This window comes from Desmodus rotundus, chromosome 4, assembly GCF_022682495.2.
Source record: "Desmodus rotundus isolate HL8 chromosome 4, HLdesRot8A.1, whole genome shotgun sequence".
Lineage (NCBI taxonomy): Eukaryota > Metazoa > Chordata > Mammalia > Chiroptera > Phyllostomidae > Desmodus > Desmodus rotundus.
The window spans coordinates 130,817,149-130,842,681 of record NC_071390.1 but is presented as its reverse complement, the minus strand read 5'-3'; the positions used below and the strand labels follow the sequence as shown (position 1 = coordinate 130,842,681).

The following is a 25,533-nucleotide window of genomic DNA, read 5'->3' as shown; positions in this document are numbered from 1 at the left end:
TCAAGTTCCTGGTTTCCCACTTTTTTTGAAGAATTGGGTAAAATTCTAAGTTTAGCACACCTAATAGAAGTAGAGCATCAAGAGCAAGGTAAGCAACTGTCCTCCTCTAGTCTTCCCTGAAGCACTGTGTTCTGTGTGGGATGTCACCCGTCTGAGAGTGAGGTGGACAATTTAGAGTACAATCAAGGAAGAAGGACCTGAACGGCCCATGACTCTACATTATGACATGCGAATGACAGGTGACGGCATTACAGGCTAATCTGGAATAAAGTATGGCAGGGCAATGCTAGCTGTCCTCCAAAGTTTAGAAGGTAGTAACGTGGGAAAACCATTCACTGTTTTCTGTTTGGTCCAAGGAAGATGAATGGATGAAGTTATGAGACAGCAGATGACAGAGTTACCGTATTTTTCAGACTATAAGATGCACTGGACCATAAGACACACCTAGGTTTTAGAGGAGGAAAATAGGAAAAAAAAATAAACCCTGCTCCATCGCCACACCCCACCCTGCCAGCGAGCCAGTTAAGCTACATTCAGACTGTAAGACACACCCCTATTTTCCTCCCAAATTTGGGGAGGAAAGTGTGTCTTATAGTCCGAAAAATATGGTAATACAAAGAATTATACTATGTAATTTGAAAAGTTCTGAAAATAAAATAGTCTGCTTTTGTACTAGGGAGTTCACTTTCCCTGATGGGGCTCGAGTGGAGGCTGGTTGACCACTTCAGGGGACTGTGCTAACACATAAGACGAGAATGAACATACTCAATTCCTTTCTAACCCTGAAGTGTTCTGAAAATGCCTACCTTGGGGAGAAATAATTTCAAGCAACAAAATTAGATACAACCAAATAATTCAATGGTTTGAAGGATCTTGGGCTGTAGGGTTTAACTTGTAGGTCTTTGTGTAGGTTTTCCTAGCACAAAGCTAAGGAAAGAGTTACTCTATTCTAGTAAAAGAGGCTGTATTTAAACTAGTCTAGTTCACTTAGACAAAAACAACAACAACAACAAAGTCTTTTAAAGGATGCTCCACTAAGAGTGTTTGTCTATACTCTTCTACGTACAAAGGCTCTTTTGAAATTTCTGTGCGTGTTATACTGGGTGGGTAGATACAGCCCTTCTACAGCCATCACGTTGCCCAGTTGGAATGTGAAGAACCTCACTTCACCCAGGGAACTTCTGGCAACTCTCCTTCCACGGCCTCCATCAGCAGGAGAGACACTAAATGAAGTTTGAGTCCTCCAGGCATCCTCTGGGGCTGTTGAGAGGCCGTGGGTCAGACTCCAGGCTAGCTAGTAGCCTGTGGGGAGGATGGAGAGATAGACAGCAAAACGGACGGTACTCCATACAAGTCTCTTTTTTGGCTGCTAGTGTTTGTGAAGTACGCCATAAGGAAAAGTAGCAGAGCTCATCTTACTTAATTGACTTTTGCTCTACAGTTGACGTCAATATGATCTATGGAAATCATTTCACATTATCCATTTTAGATAAAAGGCTCGTAAAAGAGATAGAGATAGTACGGTGCTTAATATACAGGCTTTGGAGTCAAAGAGCCAGGGTTCAAGTGCTGACTTTCTAATTTCTAGTGGTATCCATTTGAACATGTAAGTTACTTAACTCTCTCTAGGCCTCAGTTTTCTCATCTATAAAATGGGGCTAGGAATAGTTGCTAGCTCATAGTGAGTACTAGAAAAATGCTGGCTTCTATTATTTTCAAGGAAACAGAAAACCGATTCCCACTTGAGCTTGCTTCTCCTTGAGTCCTGTCCAAGACACAAAAAGAACAAAAGTGGCATTGAGGTAAGAATCTAGGTCACACTGAACCTGTTGCTCTGCTGATCGGAGAAGAACATGCGTCCAGACCAGGCCATGCCGAAAGTGAAAGTGAATCCCAATGAACTTTGAAAGGAAATAGAACTGTATGTCCTTATATGGAAAGGTATCCAAAATATATTAAATGAAAAAGCATGTTATAAAACAGTATGATCACCTTGGGGAAAAAGGATTGTTAACATAAATGATGATAATATGTCAGCATATATATAAGAGCTAGAGAAATTTCTACCCAACAATGGATAATGATTTGGAGGCGATTAAAATCGCACAGAATGTTCACTGTATACCTGTTACTTCTGTAATATTTGTATTTTATAATGAATAGTATCAATTTTTAAGTGAGGAAAATCAATGTTTAAAAAGAAAAAGCATATTATCCCAGTACTGATTTTAAATTTTACTGTATACTAATTACCTTAAACTGGAGTAGGGTATTAATAATGATGATGGATAAGTTAATGCAGGCAATGTTTCCCCTGTTCTCCTTTGGAAATGATGATAACACACATCGCGTTTTAGCATCTCTTTCATCACACTGTAAACCCTCCCATGAACATGCTGAAGTGGGTGTTTGTGGTTAAGACTTTGAGCTGTGCAGCCTCACATCCCGGTTTGAAGCCTGGCTCCGTGTCTTACTAACAGTATGACTTTGGGCAAGTTTCTTAATCTCTGTGCCTCAATTAATTTATTTTTTCAAAGGGGCCTAATATTAGTGCTTCAAGGGGGTTCTATGAGGATGAATTGAGATCCTTTTTTGTAATATGCTTAGATCAGTGACTACTCAGTAGACACTAAATAAAAAGTTTAGCCATCAGTTTTAATTCTCACTTAGAGAAAACCATGGATACAAATGATACGTTTACCATAAAACACAACAAAACAAAAAACCCAGAATCTTGACACTCATTCCCACTATCACCTCTCTAGGACCAGGATTTTACTACAAAGGCCCCCTGGTTTGGGCACCTCATGCCCCAACCTCTCTTGCCTGCGCTGTGGGATTCAGCTCTTTTGAGCTTTCCCTTGATCTCTTACAGCTTGGCTTAAATGGACACAGTGGTTTCCCATCGCTGGAAGTTTAAATGTCAAACATTTTCATTCGTCCCTTTACACACTGGCCTTATCTTACCTTTCTTATATGTGACATGATGTTTCAAACAGGAACCCTCTGCTTTCAGCCACACTGGTCCCCTCAGTTCACAATTCTGAGCAACGCTCCCCCTTCCCCGTTATGAGCCTTTTTCTCAGGTGACTGCTCACCCGCTCTGTTAACCCCGGTGAGTAGCACTGTGTTAAGAAAGCTGCCTGATCACTCAAATCCACACTACCTGCATTTTGAATTCCTAGAGCATCTAACATCCTCACCCAAACTCTCCTTTGAGACTCAATTTTAATCACTGAGGCAGGTATCGTACATAAATTCAACAACCATTCCTTGATCAGGTTTTGGAGCTGAAGAAGACGAAGTCCCTGCCCTCATTGAGCTCACGTTCTAGTAGAAGAGATAGACGGGAAACAAATAATTGCTTGGTCACGGCTGGCCGCGTGCTTTGTCAGAGGCACATACAAAGCCCCTGACACTGGCCTTTGGACCGGTGATGATCCAGAGACAGAAACAACCACAAAGGAACAAAGCAACGTCAAGGGCATTAAATGTGTGGCTTCTCCTTCCCTCACCCAACCAAATTTGCCCTTCCTCTTGCTGATTAAAACATGGAGGTGGGTCTGAGATATTTTAAGATCCTGTCCTACTTAAGCTCTCAAAATGACAGGCTCCAACCGGTTTCCCCTCTCCAGCATGAGCCTCTCCCTGGTGTATATTTCCACCTTCCCTTCTACTTGGTTCTCCTCTATCTGCCTATTTATTTGTTTAAAATGTGAACCAACTGGTCAGGTACGGTAATCTAATTCTGCATTTGGGTTGAGGCCAATGCATTGAGGGCATTCAATAAATAATGGTGCCCGGTGTACCTTTCCTAGATCCTGGCTGCCTATGTCTGATGTGAAGCCGGGATCCTAGGAGGCAAGTGTAAGAGACAGTGGATGAAGAATGGTGGAGCTCTGGAGAGCACGGAGGCAAATTTGCTCTGACTGCCTGACTCAGAGGTCACTCACCTGTGCTGGGCTTGCTGCAGTGAAGCTGACGACATGCAAACGTTACTTTCCTGAGTCAGTTTGGGTGTGTCCTTCTTCCTGACACGGTTTCCCCAGATTGAATCTGGGTAAAAGTACATAAGGGCTTCCTCCCTCCCTGTGGGCACACAGGCCTGTGTTTACTTGTCTTCATTAAAGAAATTCTCCTCCTTGTGAGTGGGTGGTTCTGGGAGAGGTGAGGCAGGAGTAGTCTGGGATTATATGAGCTTTTCCAAGGGAGGGAGAGCAGAGAGAAGACAGGGAGTTCTTAACAGAGAATTTCATGGACAACGTGGGTCCACCTATCCATCAATCCACTCATTCCTCTTATCTACCTGCCATGTGGTAAGTGGTGAGGCTACAAAGGGAATATTGCAGGATCTGGCTCATGGGAAACACTCAATAAATATTTACTGAATTAATGATTCAAATTTGTGCGTTGGCTTCACTTTGATTATCATTTCCTTCTGGAGGACATCCCGCACTTTCCATATGACACATATCATCTACCATATGTCAGCCTGCAGTTTACAGAGGCCTCACAGGCTGCATAAAAAGCATATTCCAGCACAGGCCCTATATTCTGGGACTGAGACCCCAAATTTCTTCATTTTCAACCTTTTTTCCTGCTGTCTTCTCCCAGTCTCCATTTGTGTATCCACGGTTTGGCCCACTGTGTGGTCTCTCCTGGCTGAGTAATAACTCCAACAGAGATTGCTCTCAGGCAACACTGGCAGTTTCAGTCTAGCCTCTAGCTCTTCTATGCTGCTGCGTTGTCAAGACAGCAAGGCGCTGGAGAGAAGTCAAGGGAGCTGGCTCCCAGTGCTAGCTAGATCACCTGGCTTTGGGGCAATCTGGCTTGCCCAGCTGCATCTCCCATTCTCTGTTGGTGGAGTGGCAATGATGCCAACTGGCCCAGAAATACAGCAAGGGTCGGTGAGCTCATAGCTGGAAAGGACGAGGTATCCAAGAGCAAAGCAATATTATGAGGTGAAATTCTGATTTTATGGCCCATCAATACCAAACCTCCTACTGTTCCTGGCTTTTCCGCTTCTGTGATTTTGGTGCATTCCTTCTGAGGAAGAGACCTGAATCATCAACACAACTCGTCCTCTCAAGCACCGACTCCCACAAATAGAGGGGATTTGGATCAGATAAGAACACCCAGTTTTAGCTGGCTGCTAATCAAACACGGCCAGCAGGCGAGCAGGATGAACACCTGGTTTGGAGAAGCGCTTCTGAGGCAGGCGAGTATTTTTAAAGTGTCACTCAAAGTTGGATTCAATTAAACTACAAGTTTGCAGATAAATCATGTTACAAAAGAAGAAACTGATCTTTATGCTTAGGAAGCAGAAACTTTGCAGATTACAGCTACCAAAAAGGAAAAAAAAGAAGAAAAAGAAAAGAAGACACACACGCACACACACCTATACAGTTTAACAAAACAAACCCTTCCAGCTTGAACTGTGAAGGTCTCTCCAGAGGAAAATCACTCTTTATACCCACTTGTAATAATCTGAGAGTTGACAAATATGTTAGTAAAGTACACAAAACAACAGCTAAAACCCCAAACAAACACTGCTCTCAGAAGCAGAACAGAAAATGGCAAATCAATATCAAGTATGGATAACCATAATTGAATTTATATTGTGATTTTCAAACATAAGAATAAACAAACAGATATTGTATATGTTTAAAAACAAAAAACTTGTCAGAAATAGGATTCTCTTAGAGAAAATGCTATCTAACCCTACAAATCAGCGCCAAGGCCACCAGAAGAGGTTCAACATCCATTTGGCACTTGTATGCCAGGCAAGCACTTTCTACCTACGGAATGGAGGAAGTAAGAGTAATGGATACTGCGTTACTGCCTTCACATTTGCCACTTCTCCCAGGAAGCCCTCCTGCAGGAATATTGGCTAATAGGAAACACAGACCAATGCCTCCCCTACTTACAGATTTTGTTGCCTTCTTGAGCTCTGAGTCCCAAGCCTGGGCAGAATCAAGGCCAGGCAGTTGCCCTTGCTGAGCACCATATCTGAGCTGGGCCAGCAACAAGAGTGGTATGAGCGAGGAGGGCAGCCCAGAGGGAAGAGGAAGAGGCTCTTACTCACCATCCACTCAGGGCTGGCACTGATTATAAAAACAACAGAACTCCCCCATGCAGGAGCACCTCCCAGCCACCTTGCCTCATCACCAATTTGCAGTAATAGGCTCTGCTGTAGGCATGAAAGGGAAGGGAGCCGGACATGGGGAAAAGGTCTACAGGCAGAAAACACTCCTCAGAGAAGCATTCATTTCAGGGGGGCCTTGTGATACCAGAGGTTTCTCAGTAAAATGCATATCCCTCAAGAGCAGGCACTGTGCAGGTAGTTACACGCGGACTTGTTAGGTACGCAGAAAATGGTGACGGCTTCTGTCTGGAGCTGTTTGCCATGGTTCCTTAAACCCCCAACACACTGCTGGCGGGAATGTAAATTGGTGCAGTCACTATGGAAAACAGTATGGATGTTGCTCAAAAAATTGAGAATAAAGTAACCTATGGTTGACCGAGCAATCCCTCTTCTTGGTAACTACCTGAAAAACTTGAAAATACTTATTTGTAAAAATATATGCACCCCTATGTTCATTACAGCATTATTTGCAAGAGCCAACACATGGTAACAGCCTAAATGTCCTTCAGTGGATGACTGTGTAAAGGAGATGTGATAGATACACACAGGGGAATACTACTCAGCCATAAAAAGATAAAATATTGCCATTTGTGACAACAGTGATTGATCCTGAGAGTACTATGTCCAGTGAAATAAGTAGGATGGAAAGGAAGAAAGCTGTATGATTTCACTCATGTGGGATAGAAACAAAAAGTAACAAACTGACAAAACAAACTCATAGATGACAAAACACAGAATGGTGGTTAACTGAGAGGAAAGGAGGTTCTTGGAGGATGAAGAGGGTAAGGGGGTCACCGTCTGGTGATGGAAAAGTGGACTTTGGGTGGTGAGCATATAATAGCATATACAGATGTTATACTGTTGTACATCTGAAACGTGTATGGTATTAACCAACATTACCCCAATAAATTCAATTGATAAAATGTGTCCTATAACTAGAAGCAGCTGCCTGCTTAGGGATGCCAACCAAGGGTGTCAGCAATTCTTTGGGACCCAAGTTATGGCAGTTTCTGAGACCCCTCAGAGATCTTGCTTCTGGCTTCTTCAAGGGCATTGCCTTACAAATGTGTGTGTGTGGGGGGTGATAATTCTCTCTCTCTCTCTCTCTCTCTCTCTCTCTCTCTCTCTCCCTCTTCCCCCACTCCAAGCTCACTTCAGTTTCTACAGAAGCAGGGCTTATAGGTCCATGAGAGTTCTGGGTTGGTCTGTGTCACTTATGACCTCATAACCAACCCCCTTCCCATGAAGTTAGATCATTTTTAGGACTGGCAAAAGCTTTATGGTCTTTGGAAGTAGTAAACACACCATCTGTCTTGATCTGATCCACGGAGGACTGATTCCCTAGGGTGAGACTGTAGGGGAAGCACAGATTGGAAGGGATCACTTCATTTGTCTTTTCAAATTTGCCTTTTAAAAAAATCAGCTATGTGGCCCTATTCCTGAAGGTAACTTTAAAGCTTTGCAGATGAAGACTCAGAAGAAAATAAGGGAAGGTGTTCAGGGATGACTTATGCTATTTAAAATGTTGAACCCATTTGGCCTGGTCCCATCGCATGCTGGACAATTAACATTTAACTAGGTCCTTTCAAAGAAGATTTTGCCTAAAAATGTGTTTGATTTGTTTAACATTTATACCCAGAGTACAAAGGCAACCCATGAATTGAAAAAGACTAATGGCCAACCATCTAACGTATCTTTTTAGGGGTAAATATACATATACAACATCAGACAATTCATTTCTGAAGTTTCTGTATATTAGTGCTATTAAAAAAATAGAATGGACAAAAGTAGTGATTGAAGTCTCCTGTTGACTCACCTAACAGGCTGGGCAAAAGCTTTCCTTGACCTCCCCAAGAAGACAGTATTTTAGGTGTTCAGCTCCCAGTCACTCCACCCAAATTCTAATCCCAGTGTGGGTTGGGTGGTGTTGCCTAGTTTCCCTGAACTATCCAGATGCCAGTCATTGCAGAGATTCAGAGTCATTAAATCCTGCCACACCTGACCTGGACACCTGGGAGGGGAAAGGCATTACAGAAGACGTGCTAACCCAGAATCCTGCATACTCTCTTTCAAGGTCCAACACACACGGACTTAGCAAGGCTCCAGTCCTTGGCTTTGACTCATGATCCTAGACCTAGAGATGAGGGTGATTCCTTAACACAAGCAATTGAAAGAATTTTGTCTCTTTTCTCATCAAGGGCAGTCCCACAGCTTCTAAAGCTTGGGGTCATCCTTAGAACACACAGATTTCTCATTCAGGGTGGAATTTGCTTTTCTACTTTCTTTCTCCTTTAGCAAGTCTCTCATTGCCCAGAGGAGCCAATGACTGAGAGGTTGCCATCATCTTCTAAAGCTTCTATACACTGAGCATATCCTTCTCAAAATAATATCCCATCTGTTGAGGCTAAAAGGAGAAAGGCAACATTGAACATGACACAAGAAAAGAGAAGAGGAGCCTGAGTTGCTCATAGCAGCCCCTCTTTTTGGAGGCCTTTCATTCTCCTAAACATAATTGACTCTCCTGTTGCCCTCAGTTCTCCCACCAGTTTCTGGTTCTATTGCCAGGCCAAGCCCTCAAGCCTTACATTTCCATTAAACCCACAAAAACCACTGCAAAAACAGACAGGCTTTGTCTAGCGCATTTACAAGTACCAGTATTTTGGTTATGGACAGGCCTATCTGTCCATAACCTAGTATGCCCACTCCACACTGTGATGGCTTATGCTATCATCCCTTTTCTGAAAACTTCTGGTAACTTAAATAAAAGTGTAAGGAAAAAATATATAATAAAGATTAAGTCAAAGAAAGTGTATATTATAGAATTATCTTTTCTCCCATCCAGGAATGATTCAAAGGCTATAATTCTTGGGAAATTATAGGCAAACGGGATTGCTAGGTACACTAGGAAAAGTGACTTAAAATTAGTAGTGATTTCAGAGATGAAGAAAAAGGCTGCTCCTTACTTCATATGAAAGCAGATATACAGGATGTCCATGAAATAATTACCAACTTGTTCCCCTGGGGTTCCTAATGGTTGGGGTATTTTTTTTAAATGGGTAGGAATGTGTGTATGTTTTTGTGCTGTGAAGTCTGCCAAATTACTTTAAAATAGCTGGGTGTTCCTTCAAATATTTATCACATGACACTTCAAACAAAGTAATGAAGAACATCTTGAAATTCCAGAATTTCTACAGAAGAGAACAAGACTATAATAAAATAAAAGGGACATCAATTACACATTCTTCCCACTTATGAAATACACTCAGGGCAAGAAGAGGTCCCAGAAATCGTTTTGAAGAATTGGACTTAGAAGCATGAGAAGTGGAGAGTCCCAGATCTTAGTTGTGGACAGTCTATAACCAACAGAATCAGCTGGGATACCAGAAGGATATCTTCCGTGTGAGACATCAGGGCCAATGCCCCCAGATTCTGCACAGGCCATGGGAGGCTATCGCTGATGCTGAAACCCAGGGTTGATGTGGTAGTGCAAACCAACTGTCAGGAGCCCCCTGAGGTTCTGCTTTGCATTTTTGACAACCCCAAAGATCCAGAGGACCTCATATCTTGAGTTGCTCTTGTGGTGGAGGATCCATGGAGCTTCTCTGAGCACTTAAGTTTACTCTGCTCCCTGCCCCACCCCACCCCCCAACTGCAAAAAATCAGGAGTCTACGGAGGGGAAAGGTTTTTGAGGAATTCCCAGTAGTAACTCCGATAAAGTCTAAGGCGGGGGGTACCCTTAGAAAAACATTGTTCCACATCTGCAGAGGTCTTTGATGCCTGGTCTAGGTGGGATGGAAGTCTTCTGGAAGAGTTCCTGGATTATAGGTCTGACCATCCCTGTATCAAGCTATAGAAATGTTTTCAAGGAACTAGATGTCACCGTTTCCTTCATGACCAGCTCATGTCAGGTCCCAAAAGGAAGAGAAAAGCAGTAGCTCCCCATGGAGAAGAGACTGCACTTTCTCTTATCAAAGGGAAGAGTGTAGTCTCAGAAATATGGGTAATCGGTGAGCGATCCTGGAATTAGCAGAAGCTGGGGTGACTACACAATGACCTGATTGATGAGACAGTCACAGACAGGTTGGCCAAGATGGTCCTGTGAAGACCCTCTTCTACCTTTAGCTAGGCCACTTTGAAGACATTTAATTTGTAGTCTTCCAGGTCTCCTGACGGGTAATCATGAAGACAGAAATTACTATGATAAGTATCATAATTAGAATACCAGCTCAGTAAGGAAGAGAATTTTATCTCCCCCGCAACAATCCACAACCCCCTACTCCTGCCTGCATCCTCAACATTTAGAACAGTGTCTAACACATTGTAGGTGCTCCACCAGTGTTTGGGGAGTGAATGTAAGGATGCTATTGCTGGAATTAATGAATAGTGACACTGCTCTCAGGAAAGGCTGTGGAATTGTCACAAGAAGGTCTGAAGGAAATATGGCCTATCAATTCTGCTTTTACTTTAGTGTGTGCATGTGCGTGTGTTAACATAGTTCAGTACATCTCTATCAAAGTCACATAAACATTATTCTTGATCATATAATACAGGGTTTATGTTTTAAAAACTTGGAAGATAACCAAGTCAGCCTTTGAAGAACAAGTTAATGTTCACACATAGAAAACATGGTTGGAGTTACCTTTAATCATTTTGGGGTTTGAGGACGGTTCCTCTCTTTGCCACACTGCAGATGAAGAACTCAGAATTCGATAAACTGTCAACCTAATGAGGCTTCTACCTCCTCTAGCCAGTCATTAGCTGTCAGGAAATGATCATTGGTACTTAATTATAAGATGAAACTAAACATTGAGAAATGTTGAAAGTGATCTGATTGGCCAATATTCCAAGGACTAATTCCACAGGCATGTCTTCTCACATACCAATTAAAGCTGCATCACCCATAATAAAATGCTGCGTGCCCTTGGCTGTGTTCTATGCTGTCATTTTCAGATCAGAAGAACAAAAACAATTCCCGTCTGCGTGCTAGGCTTTTCTAACTTCCAGGATAAAGACTCTGCCTTTGAGCTTATGACGCCTCAGGAAATGCCCTTATTTTCACTTCGACCACACCCAGAAATAAGAGTCACTCTTTTTTTCTCCTTTTTTAAAAAAATTGAATTTATTGGGGTGACATTAATGAATAAAACCATCCAGGTTTCAGGCGTACAACTCTGTAACACATCAGCTGCACAATGCATTGTGTACTCAGCATCCAAAGTCAAGTCTGTTTCTTGTCACCATTTATCACCCTGCTGCCCCCTTGCACCTCCCTCATCCCCCTTTCCTTCTGGAAATCACCATTCTGTTGTCTCTGTCTGTTTTTTCTTAATTCCTTCACCTTTGTCACCTGGCACCCCAACCTCCCTCCTCTCTGACAGCTGTCAGTCTATTTGATGTATCTATGAGTCTGTTTCTATTTTGTTTGCTAGTTTATTTTGTTCATTAGATTCCACAGACAAGTGAAATCATATGTATTTGGCTCTCTGGCTTACTTTACTGAGCATAATACTCTCCAGGTCCATCCATACTGTCGCACAAGGTAAAAATAAAAAAAGCAACTGACCATCTGTTTTACTAGCTGTCAGGGAGAAGAATACCAAAAAGCTTTCCAAAAGGCAAATGTGTGTGCATGGCATATTATTTTGATTTTGAGGGCAATTCGTGAGCAGGGTGAAGATGGGTATTGGCGGGAGAATGTTGAGTGATGCACAGGACTGGTATTCTCCGAGGCAGGCGCTATCAGTATACAGATTAAAAAAGATGTAAAACACCAGCAAGAAGTTTTCAGTATATATTTTTCATTTCTAGCTCAATGCATTATCACTTTATGCAACTTTGTACCCACACCAGTTTTAGCCACTATCTATCTGCTTTTCCTTTCTGGAGTCTCCTTGCCAGGTGCCTTGAGAGAAAGGATGCTGGTTGAGCAGCAGGAGCCTGGAGCTCCCAGACAGTCTGAGTTCCAATCCCCAGCTGCCATGTAAACATGGTTTTTGGCATTTGGGTGAGAAGAAAAAAATAGAAATAAAACTTAAAATTTTGCTGTAATACAAGCATTTCCCACCTTAAGTATAAGGTGTGTTGCAAGATTTTAATTATAAATTACCTAGATTTTAGAGGAGGCCGTGTGACCTATTGAAAGAAGGAGTTATAATAGTTTCTATCACTTGAGGTAAGGATTAAATGAGCAGATCACCTCTAACCAGCGCACTGAGGGCTCCCATGCATGCTGGGTTTATTATTTTTGCCTTTTGGGCCACCTGGGTATTGCTGCAGGAAACAGATTCTAGAAACTTGTGTCAAAGACTGATTGGGAGCAGTATGTTCTCAACGTCAAGGTGACTGCACAGAAGTTTAATCCCCCCAAGTAGATGGTAGATCAAACTTCCTAGGAATATATATTAGTTTTAGTTCACCATTCTCAAACCTAAGCTTAAGAGTCTTTCTAGCAATACCGGGTATAGTCTTACCTTATTACTAAATCCCGAACTAAAATGGTGCAGAAACCACAAGCGGGAATAAATTGTCTGCTCTTGCCTCCATTGATCATCAGCTGTTCTCTCTGCAACCCCTGCAGCTGACTTCCATCCTCACCACTCCTTTGCGATTGCTCTTATCAAAGCCATCATCATTCTCTCTTGCTAAGGCCTATATAGTGTGCGATCATCTCTTGAGGATCCCTCAACAGTGGCACTCATCACATTTGACTATTTCCTCCTCCAAGGAATATTTTCTCTTCTTGACTTCCACAATGGCACACACTCCTGGGTCTTGCCTCTTGCTTTCAACGAATCAACAATTTTTTTCTCAGGTGCCTTTCTGGATATACCTCCTCTCAAGATTGATGTGCCCCCAGTTTGACCTTCATATCTTTCTCTATCTACACTCTCTCTACTGAGAGATTTGGATCCTGCGACCTTAAATACTATTTATATATTGATGACTCTCAACTTTCTCTAGTTCTAATCTCTCCTTTGGATTCCAAATTCCTATATACAACCACCTGCCTGGATATCGGATTGGTATATCAAACATAATGTGTTTGAAATAGAACTCTTGCTTCTGCTATTCCCTAGCACCCTCCACACCTACCCCCACCCTCCAAACCTGCTGGTCTCCAGTTTTCCCCATCTTAACTAATGGCTTCCTTATCATCCAGACTATACAGTTCAAAGCCTAACAGTCGCCTTCATTATTCTTTCCCTTAAATCTTTTATTTAATCCATCAGCAAGTTGGTTGATGCTATCGCAGGAACCTGTCTCAAATCTCATTACTCATCTCCAAATGAGCAACGCTAGAGCCACCTACCATCATCTCCTTGGGTTAGGGCAATACTTTCGTATCTGGTTTCCCTGCTTCTACTCTTGGCCTTATACACTCTATTCCTAAAAAAGGAATCTCAATGTTATTCCAAAGAAATACAGTTGGTAATATTGTTCTGTTGCTTAAAATCCTCCGATGGCCTCATGCTACACGTAGACCACAATTCCGTTCCTTCCTATGGCCTACGAGGCCCTACATGATGTGGCCCCAGCCTGCCCTGCTCATTGTGCTTCAGCCATACTGGCTTCATTTCGCTTCCATCAATACCCCAAAACTGTTCCAAGGTCCTTGCTCTTGATTTTTCCCTCTGCTTGGAATGCCCACACCTCCATGTGGTAGGTATCTTATTGTTTAGGTTTTCATTCAAAAGTCACCTAACTTTCTCTGACCTTCCTACCTAAAGTAGTTTACCTAATCTCTCTTTATCCTGTGACCCTGTTTTTTTTTCTTAATAGCACTTATTGCTGTCTGGTATTATCTTCTTTACTTATTTGTTTACTTATTCACTGTTTATGTGCCCCCATGAAAATGTAAGTTCTGGGAAAACAAATACATCATCTAGTTCATTCACCGCTGCACTTTCTATGTCAGCCTTATAGGGGGTACTCCAAAAATGTCTGTGAATGAATGAATTATCTCTACGTATAATAGCAGTTTGCAAATTATACATAATGCCCCATTGAAACTCAATAGCCAGTCCAAATAATTTACCAATAGCTGAGAAAGGGCTAAAACCAGGGGCAAGTTGAAGTGGAGTATGGATGTCTGACCGCAATCCAGTGTCAAACTAAAATTTTGTTCAATTCTGTGTTCTATTAGCCCTTTCCAGTCTTCTCCAACTCATCATCAAGAATCATCAAAAGCTGATGGCAGAGTTGCCCACATTCTCTTTCTTCTCCCTCCTCCTCTAATTTCAAAGTCTTAAAGAAAAGAATAGTTTATTGTGACTGAGTGGATAAAAGAAATTATTCCTGCTGCACCCCAGCTTTCTATAATCCAAAAATCATGCCCTGATTTATTCAAAACCTGGCCTGAACAACTCGGAAGGTGTAGTCCAACTCTATCTTTGAGAGCACGCCAGCTGAACTTCACTCTGTGGCTTTTCACAGTAAGGGAGGCAATGCTGCCAAAATTAACACAGAAGAGCTCTGCTACCTAGATTTTTGCTCTGAAGGCAATAGCCAGTGGCAGAAATGGTCTTTGACTTTACCTCTTTTTTATCACTTTTCCTATTGCATTTAATAAAACTGTAAGTGCTCTAGATGGGGTAAAGGAGAGTCCTGAGCTAGGTTTACGCCTAGTTTTGCTGTAATCTAAATTTACTCCTAAATTTACTATATTTTTTTAGACAAATCATTTGCCTTCCCTGAGCCTTTCTTGTTTATCTGTAAAATGAGAAACTTTTAGATGACCTCTAGCTCTAACTGTGCATGGTGTGGAAATATTTTGTATCCAGTAAATACAAAACAATTAAACTAGTAGAACTGGAGTAGTTGGTTATGATTCGTGCTTTCCAACTATAATCAAAAGACAATAGAAAGCAGGGTCAGAGGATTCGAATGAGTCCTATGCCTCTGGTTGCAGCTTCCAACTTCCAGAGATTAATAGCTTTCCATGGGATATTTCATGATTTAAGTAAGATATATGTTCTAAAGGTTTCAAAATTCCAGATTCATGTACCCAAGAGCCTAGTTAACATCACCTGATGTCTATAGGTATATCCAATTTAAAATGTTTAAATCCTCTCTCCAAAGACTGCTCACCTTGTCATCTTCTCCATCTCAGTAGATGGCGATTTTATCCATCTGGTGCTGAAGCCTAAAACCTGAGTCCTTTCTTTCTCTCATTTCACATTTAATCTTCCAGCAGATCCTGTTGTTGCAACCTGCAAAACTAACTCAGAATCCAGCAGCATCTCACTATTTCCTCTGTTATTATCCAAGTCCAATTACCATCATCTCTCTCCTGGATTACTGCTACAGCCTTCTTTCTCCCTCTAACTGCTACTTTCACCCTTACCTCCCACCTCTAGTCTTTTCACAGCCAGAGCGATTCTTTTAAAACACTAGTCAAATCATGCCAATCATCTGCTCCGAACCCAGCAATGCTTCCTTAATTCACTCAGAGTAAAGGCTAAGGGCCTTATGATGGTCTGCAAGTCCTCCCATGATCTACTCCTCCCACCCACCTATCATTTCTCTGACCTGCTCTGCTACTGTTCTCCCCTCTCACTCGCCTCTAGCCACAGTGGCCTCCTTGCTGGTTCTCAAACACACCATGCATGCTCCTGCTTTAGGGCCTTTGCACAGAAAATTTCCCTTCCTCTGCATCTGCACAGCTACCACCTTCACCTCCTTCTAATGTCGCTTTTGTAGTGAGGCCTACCCTGATCTCCCTATTTAAAATTACACCCTGTCTCCTCCTTCTTAACCCAGAATTTCAGATCCTCTGCTTCATTTTCTCCCCAGTTATGTGTTATGTTTCATGTTTATCACCTGTACCCCTGCCCTGAATATAATCTCAGGAAAGGCAGGGATTTGGGTATGTTTTGTGTTCAGCACAAATAGACACTCAGTAAATATTTGTTGAGTAAATAATGAGTCTCACTATGGACTAGAGACATCCCAATGTCTGTGCGCCCACTGCATCCACTTCCCAGAAACTCTGTCCAAACTCACTGAGCACTGTCCCAATCCCCTCTTGGCTGATCCAAGCCATGATCAAGAATCTCGCGAGATCCAACCTGCTCGCTGAACCGTAATGGCACAGAACGACAATTATCTCTTTCTTTGATTTTAAGACTGTTTTCTCCATTGAGCCATGGATTTCCAAAATAGGGGAAAACCCAGTGACCTGCAATCAATTAAATTACTAATGTTGGAAGAAGTTGCCAAATAGTATTCTAATGTAAGATCTAGGCTCACTTCTTGGATTGCTTTCCTAACACTAACTGTAACTCTACATTTTTTATATCTAATCTTCTAAAAATTTTAAAAGCCATTTCTACATTTCTTTGGGGAAATCATATCTATATTTTCAGTGCTTCTTCATACAGACCCGTTAGTCTGTCCAACTATTCATAAAGCAGCATTTCTAATACCAAATGGTGTGCCTGGTCATCCAATCCAGAGAAAGAAAGTAGAATCATTTGAAAGAAGATTCCCACCCAAGGGGAGGCTGTCAGTGTCAGAGTACTTGGTCCTAATATGTACAGCTTCTATAGGTTGGAATCAACACCCCATCATTTGAATTACCATTGTTCATGAAAGGCAGTGGGAGACTTTTGCAAAACAGAGGAATGTATATGCCCTTAAACTTCCGACAGTCATAGGCTTTGTGAATGACCTTAGAAGGATGGCTGACGGCAGCTGACTTTCAGAGAGCTTAAAACAGGCATTTTTCCTAAACCCTTGTCACCTCCATCACCATGAACAGAATACAAACAATAGAGGAAAATATTAAAAACAAATAAAAAAGCAATAGAGAGCACAACACTGGATAGAATCTCTACACAGTAGACATGTCACTGGCACAGCTTACATCACTGTAAGATCTGAAACTTAGGTTTCCTAAAGCCTTAGAACTAAGTCAGCCAGAAGTCTCTGAAGACATGATTGTTGGCTTATACCTGATTTTGAGAAATAAAACTGCAGCTTTGCATAAAGGGGCCATTTCACTTCCAATATGTAATACGTAATATCACTGCACTTAAGTTAAAGATGAATGATAGGTTATAAAGATAAAAAAATACATCATATGCTGTTATTCCCTTTAACTCAGAAAAAATATTAAAAATCCATTGCACACTACCTCGAATACTTTTTGCAAATTTGTCATCTCATTGAGCTTTAATTCCAACAATGTTTTCAATGTTCAACATTATTAAATCCAAAAAGGATTTGAGGCATATTTGAAATATGTGAAATTCATACTCATATTAGTTCACATACTCATATTAGTTCAGATGTGCTTTTAACAAACTAATTCATCTCAGGCATTTCATTCTAATTTCTGTTTGGCTTTTGCAAGCAGGGCTCAACTTTAAAAACATCACAATAACCACCCTTTACAAAAAAAAAATGTGACAAAAGAAGGGCGAGTGGCACTCATTTTGACATGTAGTGGTAACTGTTCAGGCTGCGGATTCTCATGCCCCACACCCACTCCTGGAAACCTGAATAACAAAACAGGACTCCAGGCCTTCGGCAATTGCCTGGGCTGGAGCAAATGCTGCTCATGCTTCATCTCCCGGGAAACTCACAAACTTCCCAAGAATGAAGTTACAGCAGCAAAGCAGGAGCTGAGTGAACCCTGGAGCTCTAATAGACTGTCTTTTGCAGACAACAGTGCTTCAGTGTCAAAGCCACAAGGCCAAGGGCAGGCACAGCATCCAGAAGAAAACCTCGATCAGCAAGCTCAAAACAATGATCACAGAGAGGCGGCCCCAGACGAGCCAAGGACAGGCGCGCAGCGCAATGAAATGTCTGAATGCTGAGCACTCCAGGAACATTTTTTCACTCTGGCATTTTAATGAGAAATAAAGAGGAAATGCAAAGGTTTTATGATTATTTTATTTTTGTGTTAAAAATACCAGGTTACTCTTTTAGAATGCCTGATCTTCTCCAACATTAATAGACGTTTTAAAAATATTTGGTTAGAAAAATTGAAATAAGCTAAATTTAAAATACGTGTAGATGAATCATAAATACTAACATGCTGGGATTAAAAACAAAACTAAACAGGAGTTTCAGAGTTGGACTAAACTTTCTGCACTGAGTGCTTTAGAAAGAAAATACAGAGTTCTCAATTATGGTCTAACAGAGTGTGAAGGAAGTTTATTTGCTTTATTTTGCCCTAAGGTCCTTATTTCACATTCCAAGAGTGTTCTTTCAGTTGCACACTCTCAGCTCACACTGCTGGAAAACACACTTTGGTGTTTCCTGCAAATTTGAAGCTAAATAGGAAAAATGCAGAAGATCATGAAACATAATTAGTCTTGAAAGAAAGTAGTTCTGCATCATGTTGTCAGATATCTGGAAAAAAAGGACTTCACTTAAAAAATATTCAGCTGAATAATAATTTTTAAAATACCACCTTCCCTAAAAGAAATATTTCTGTAACTTGGATAAGGAAAATACAGAATGCTCTCACTAACTCCTTGAAAAGGTCCAGGCCATCGTTTGGGCCGCAGCATAAATGAAGGCTTCTGAGCCAGGCCAGTGCTTTCCTCGGGCCCCCTGGCAATTAGCTTTCTGCTGGGAGTCATGTTTTATAAACTGCTAATTGACTAGGCAGACTTGGCTCTGCAAGGTAGTTTCCAATCTGACTCCTGCTGATGGTCTTTGAGCTGAACAGTCCTGTGGTCTGAGTGCCCTCCGACATTCTGAAAGGCAGTATTCGGAGAGATAAGCTTAGACATTCAGACTTCGGTGAACTTCTTGCCTTTCTGCCCACAGAGTTGAAATGACAGGAGATGCATGTTAAGTAAGGAAGGGAGGAAAGAAGGAAGGAAGGGAAAAAAGGGGCAAAGGAAAGACAAGAAAAAAATCACAATCCATTTAAGTGTGGCAAAATAGCCACACTCAAAAAAAGAGTTCATAAAAGAAGTCAAAAGCATAAAATATGTCTGTAAGATCTGCCTTCCGAATAAACAAATATATCACTAAAAGAGTAAACAGAGGTGAGCTGTAAATCAAAATCTTCTGCCTAATGCATTCCCCAAGTTTCTTTCTGAGAGCAGATGCCAGTGAGAAATGAATGTGCAAGAAGCCAGACAACTCAGAGGTTAGAGAAAAGCTGACCTGAGTTATTTTCATTATCGAGATAAGATCACCTGGCCCTCTCCAGTAGCCTTAATAGGTAATGTCCCTCTGTCTGATTCTCAAAACCATAAACTGAGAGAAAAAAAAAACCTTTGCTTTTAGCCATCATCACCCACAATTTCAGCAAAGATGGCACAGGAAACAATAAAAATATTCAGGACTAACAGTAAGATTTTCTGTTACATCCATTATTCTTTGCTGACTTAGTTCCCCATGGCCTCCTTACCTCAATGAAGGGAAAAACATGCCTTCTAGATCCCATTATTTCCCCATAATTTGTTCCTTCGCAAACCAAACACCCCAGAATATAGCCTGTATTTGCTTAAAGAGGGTTCTGGAAAGTGAGAGATCCTTTCTGCCTGTGGGAAATGGTGTTAGCTGATAACCTAGTGGAAACTTTGGTAGGAATACTATGTGGAATAGTTAAATATTTACAGCATAAGAACCAGTTCATTTGAAAACAAATGTACAAGTGCCTGGCTTAGTTCCCTGTCTCAGGAATCAAGAATGCTCCCTTGCTGAGCGCTGCCATTTTATCGCCACGGGAGCCGGAGCGAGCATAGTGACGACGGTTCTGCAGACTGGCCTTAGGTGAGGTGAGTTCGTTCTGACGCAGCCATCCTCTAGATGGCAAATTCACAAAGAAGAAATGTTTAGGGGGAAAAAGCATAAAATCTGACATCAAATACAGGCATGCCCCTATGAAAACTCATCAGTCTACTCATTCCATTGCCGCAAACTAAATAGGGTATTTAAAAAAAAAGTAAGGAAATCTAAATTATATTAGCCTTAAACAAAACACCGGACTATATTGTTTAGGCAACTGCAACCTACATCCCACCTAAGGAGGAAGGAAAAAGAAAGAATGGAGGATAGAAAATAAAGCTTCACTGAGACTGTTGTATAAATAACTCTCAAGGCTCAATGTCCCAAGTTTGCTTTAATGCAAAGGTGGTGGCTTGAAGCTTAGGAAAGTGTGCAAAGTAAGTTTTATTAGAAACTCTTCTGTGTGTCATTGGTGTTTTGTTGTATTTAGAGTAAGCCGGTTCAACTCGCCTGAAACGAGCCCTTAGGAGCGTCAGTCTCACGTCCTCCTGTAATTTTGCCTCTAACAGTCCGGTCACCTGCACAGCGCCGGTGGTTCACAGCTTCCTGAGGATGGTGTCGGCCAAGTGTGAGGCCCTCAGCAGTGCTGAGCCTCTGCCCTTAATGGCTAGGAGGCTTTAAAAAAATATTTGGCAGCAAGAGGCTTTTGGAGATGGAAACAGAAAAACAAAGGAGAAAACCACAAAAATCCCACTGAAGTCAGCTTCGTTTTTCTGCACTCCTTCCGTTCTGAGGTGCTGCTTTGTGTTTCTGCATTCCCTCGTGAGGGCTGAATGCTTGAGGGTTTTAATTTGAGTCACCTTGGTCCCTTCAGATCACACAGTGGTGCAGATAAGGTGCCGTTCTCTGGCAGAACCTCAGCTATGAGGCTAGAGGTCCGACCCAGGGAAAAGTGCCCCTTCATCCTGTCATCTGCTCCTGGGACACAAGTAACTGTTGAACGATTTAAAAGATTCATGAAAGAGTAGGGAAATGCCTCCACGCTAGGATAAAAGAGCGAGAGTTTATATGGGAGGACAGTTGTGGGGGCCCTCAGCCTGGTGACCCTGCACCCCCATCTTCTCACTGCCCCTACAGGTGGCCCTCTCCAGTGATCCCTCTGCTCTCTCGGCCTCTTCCTCCCCCTTCACTTACATTGACCAACCCCCTAAGTCAGGCTTTGGAGTTTATAGTTGACCAAACTGCTGCCCCTCAATGGCCAGATGTGGCTGCCCCTCCTCAGGGTCCACCCCAGCCCCTCTTCAGTGTTGGCATCGTTAACCTCTCCCTCCCCTTAAAACACTTTCTCTTGCCAGCATGCTATGATTCTTTCATCTGTTACTTGTGCTGTAGTTTTTCTTTCTCTAACTATCAAGGTACAAGGCCTCCTTCTCTTTGCCGCTTCTGCTCTCTTCTCAGGGATCTCAGCATTCTTGTCTTTAACAATCATTCCTATGTAGATATCTCCCAAATAATAACATTGCTTCAGATACTTTCCCTGGCTCTGTCCTGCATTTCCAACCGACCGTTGGACACCTTCGCCCGCAGAGCCTGAGGCCAGTTTAAGACTAAAGTCGTCATCATTCTCCAAACAAAAAGGTCACCAGTATTGTATCCATGTTCAAATTACTAGAGCTGGTAATGGTCGTATGGTTATGGAATGGAGTATTCCTGTTCTCAGGAAGTGCACACTGAAGTGCTTAGAAGTAAAGGAGGCCTGCTGTGACTTACCCTCACGCAGTTAGAAAATATTACAGAGAGAAAGCACATATGATAAAGCGGGGTAAAAAGACATCTGGCCAAAGGATACGTGAGTGTCCTGTGCAGTATTTTCATCCTCACAACTTTTCTCTAATTTTGAAATAACTTTCAAGTAAAAAGTTGAAAGAATTGGAAGAGTTGAGTTCTCACGTTTGGGTTATTATTGGTGAGCAGGGAGCCCTGCACACTGCAGAGGACCAGACATGGGTGAGGAGCGGGCGCCTGTGGCCTGAGCCTTCTGTACCGGGTCGCTCCTCACATAACGCTTGTGTTCCCGACCTTTCAACTTGCCTGCTTTGCGACATCTTATTCCCAAACTCGGCTGAAATTATACTAATGTGAAGATAAATTTGAGGATAGCATAACAAAATATATATGTATACAAATATATATACTATATTCAAAATGCAATATGTATATAGAAACACGTGTATTTATTAGCTTTCATAGAGTCATCCTATCAGTTCATGTTTTGGTGCTAAAAATTTAGAGTTCTACAGGACTACCCAGGTATCTTAAATTCAGCTTATTTAAATTAGGATACTATGTGTTAATTCTTGGTTAAAAAAATAGAATAAATGCGGGCCAATTCCTATAACTCAGAATACACCATGAGGATGAGACTACATCGAAGAAAACCGAATTATTTGATAATTAACAAACAAAAGACGTGTAAAAGGTTAAATGATTACATTTCTGTAATGCAGTAAAGCAGTCAAACATACAACAAAAACTTCCCTTAATCCTTTTATAAAATGTATCACTACTCTGAATGCCACCAGCAAGGACGGGAAAACATTCAGTTAGAATATCTATACCCCATTAAACATCCACATGACTATTCTTTGAACTAAATACATTCTTGAGGGGAAAAATGTAAAACCGAGTCTATCGGGTGGGCTCTGAAACAGAGCCCATCATTCTGCCAAATCCCAGTAACCCCAGAGGTGGCAACGGCCGGCGTGCCGGATCTCAGACTCCGTCCGCGCCCTACCCAGTCCTAAGTGCTTTCCATGCTCTCGACCTTCTTCCTCTCCCAAGATCCTATGACGTAGGCACTACCAGTAACTCTGCTGCACGGATGATGAAACTGAGCCACTGAGAGGCTAAGGGATTGCTGAAGGTCTAGTCTAAGACAGAGCTAGGACTCGAACACGGAGCACCTGGTGCCAGCGTCATGCTCTCAACCACCGGTTGTTTATTTAGATAAAATCCGAACCAGCCTGACTCATCTTTCGACTACGAAGTAACATGATTTTTAAATACACAGTCACTTGACTTTGACTGAGATTTCCTCACGTTTCATATTGCTTATTTACCTATTTAACTTCACTATCAGTTGTATTTTAATTTCTGCATTAGGGGAATCCAATTGGTAGACAAAAAAAGCCAGATTATTGTTTTTAAAACATGACTTATGATCCAGAAAGCAGCACTGCAGGAGGGTTGAACCTTTCAGGATCCCATACCATGTTATTAACATCATCGATTCTCAAGATTAGATAAGAACAGAGAGAGAGACATCATCTTACCTCGGCCCTATGGGGAACCTGAATTTCTTGTAGAACGTTGCCGCCAGGCATTGCTCAACCCTGACTCGAGGCCTCTTCTATTTTCAAACAACTCTGTTAGAAAGTTCTTTCTAACGTCAGACCTGATTTCTGCCTTCACCCATTGGTCCTAATTCTGTCCTTTGGAGTCGAATCCTGCTTTTACATCATGATCTTTGATGTATTTAAAGGGAGATACAACTTTGAGCCTTCTCTAAGATAAAATGCGCAGATGTGGTAACCATGAACCTTGAGAGGTAGATTAACACAAAGTTCCATGAGGTGAAGGCCTTATCTTCCTCATTTCAGGTACCACTCATATTTTTTATATGTATTTGAAACTGTGAGACCAGATTGTTCGTTGATCCCATCACCTGATCAAAACTCCAAATCCCAGCTAATTCTGCATTTTGTGTAGCAGTGACATTCAACTGGAACGATTATTGGAAGAAGTTCTTCCCCTTTTTCAGGACCTTTCTTGGGTCAAGTACTGTACGTGCCCAGGGTGACCCCTTTCCCCTCACTCCTTCACCTGACGCCATCAATGGGCTCCTGCTCCATCACCTCTCAAACTCTTAGCTGTTAAACAGCCACGAGCAGCAGGATGATGATTTACTTTCAACCTCAAGCAGGCTGTGTAAACACCGTGATAAATGAGGAGAGGCACAAAAGCTGCATTCCTCTAGCAGGTCCTCTTAAATGGAAACATGCTGCATTTCAGTGTCAGTTGGCATCAATCACTCATTTCCAATCAGGACTGAACTTACCCAGCCTTCCCATCCGGCGCTTTCCCATCGGATCCCCTGAAGAACGCATGTCAGTCAAAATTACAGGTAATTCATGAGTCACTGTGTCCCAGAAAACAAAACAGCACTGATTGCACATTCATTAACCATGCTTTCTGTTGAAGGTGGTATTTGCAAGATGCACTAAGGGACTTTTTTTGGAGAAAAGAATTTTAACACCAAAAGTTCAGATATGTCTTCAAATGTGCTTGACCTTGCTGTGGTCTCTTGTGTTCCTGCCCTTTTTGTGTTTATTATGTGTTCATTTCCCTACGCTCCCACTCTCAGCTAGCTTCCTCCTTCGCACCCTGGTGAGGTCATTTGGTCTCAGAGGACAACCAGGCGTTTCTCTAGAGGTGACACGGAGCTTAACTCAATCTGTTCTGGAGAAGGGGGAGGGATGGGTAAAGGCCAACGGCAGAAAACCATCTGGATTCACTCACAGCCCCACTCTGAAGTGCCCTTACTGAGGACACAACTCATCCATGAGCTTCTCAAAGCTTAGGCGAGCATCTGCAAACAGAATTTGGCTCACAGGCTTGTTTTGGTTGGCCTGAAGTGGTGCTTTCAATTTGAACACTTAATCATTTAGGATCATTCATATGAAAAAATCCAGATTTCTGGCAACACTGGGTCTGCATTCCATCATGATAATAACCCATTAGAGTTGAGAATCAGCTGCGCTCTTTAAATGGAGCGTGAGTCCACCAGTTTTCCCCAGTCCTCACCACTCCCCATTAGTTTGTGGAAAAAGGCTACTTACATTTTATACTTTGCCCACTTCATTCATTTGGGTTTCTTCCTTGGCCCTATAGACATTTAAGTTTGCAAGTCTGCTAGGCATTCTGTCGCAGGCTATTAAATCTGTTTTCCTGTCTATAAAATACTGGGGTTGTTCTTCCAGCATCATGATTATATGATATAGTGGGTTGCTGAGCAAAAGTGATATTGGGCTACTCTTATCCCATTTCCTCAGTAGTGAGGAGGAAGACATGTACATGAGTGATCAAGTACTCCCCCAGCCCTCCCCTCAGATATGCCCTTACTTGAACCTAGGTATGGCCTCTTCTTCCCTGCCATCAATAAGAGGAGCCACATGGAAGTTGAAGATGAAGGTCAGGTTTGAATGTAACGTCCATCAAAGTACTATCTCATTTTTCTAACTTCCATGCCAGCCTGCACATCTATAGTATGTTCCTAGGACCATATGAAGGCACTTTACCAAAACAAGGGAAAGAGATATTAATGAACTGGGTAAGACATTTCTCATGGGATGTGGTTACATGACTCCTTGCTATATCACAACTCTGCTAAAACCCTAACAGTCTATGGTAAATGCTTTATGTGAGCTATGTACACATGTTCATAAAACTTGACAGCATGAAATAACAGCCTGCCTTGGAAAGGAATACGGTCAGTGGTTACGTAAGGTAGAGAGTTGAGGACTCCTAGTTTCAACTTTCTAACAGTTGGAGCCATACACATAAGGAATGAGCTGGCTTGTCAGGTATGGAGCTCCTTGACCCTGAAACAGTGCAAGGAGGGGCTAGATGAGTCTCT

General features: G+C 42.0%; 1 protein-coding gene across 10 annotated transcripts in view; it reads right to left on the bottom strand.

Moving 5' to 3' along the window:
- The window catches only part of SHROOM3 (shroom family member 3), a 277,506-nt gene that overhangs the window by 107,487 nt on the left and 144,486 nt on the right, over nt 1-25,533 (bottom strand). The window contains exon 1 of one of the 10 annotated variants that reach the window (XM_053923122.2): nt 23,956-24,325. The exons of 8 other annotated variants lie outside the window; for them this stretch is intronic. Coding sequence is in view for 1 of the 2 variants with exons in the window: in XM_053923117.1 (XP_053779092.1) it covers nt 5,928-6,007 (80 nt within the window). In the remaining variant the exon portion in view is untranslated. Of the gene's footprint in view, nt 1-5,927; nt 6,059-23,955; nt 24,326-25,533 lie in introns of those variants that run through there. One more of the 10 variants, XM_053923117.1, reaches the window with a different exon arrangement.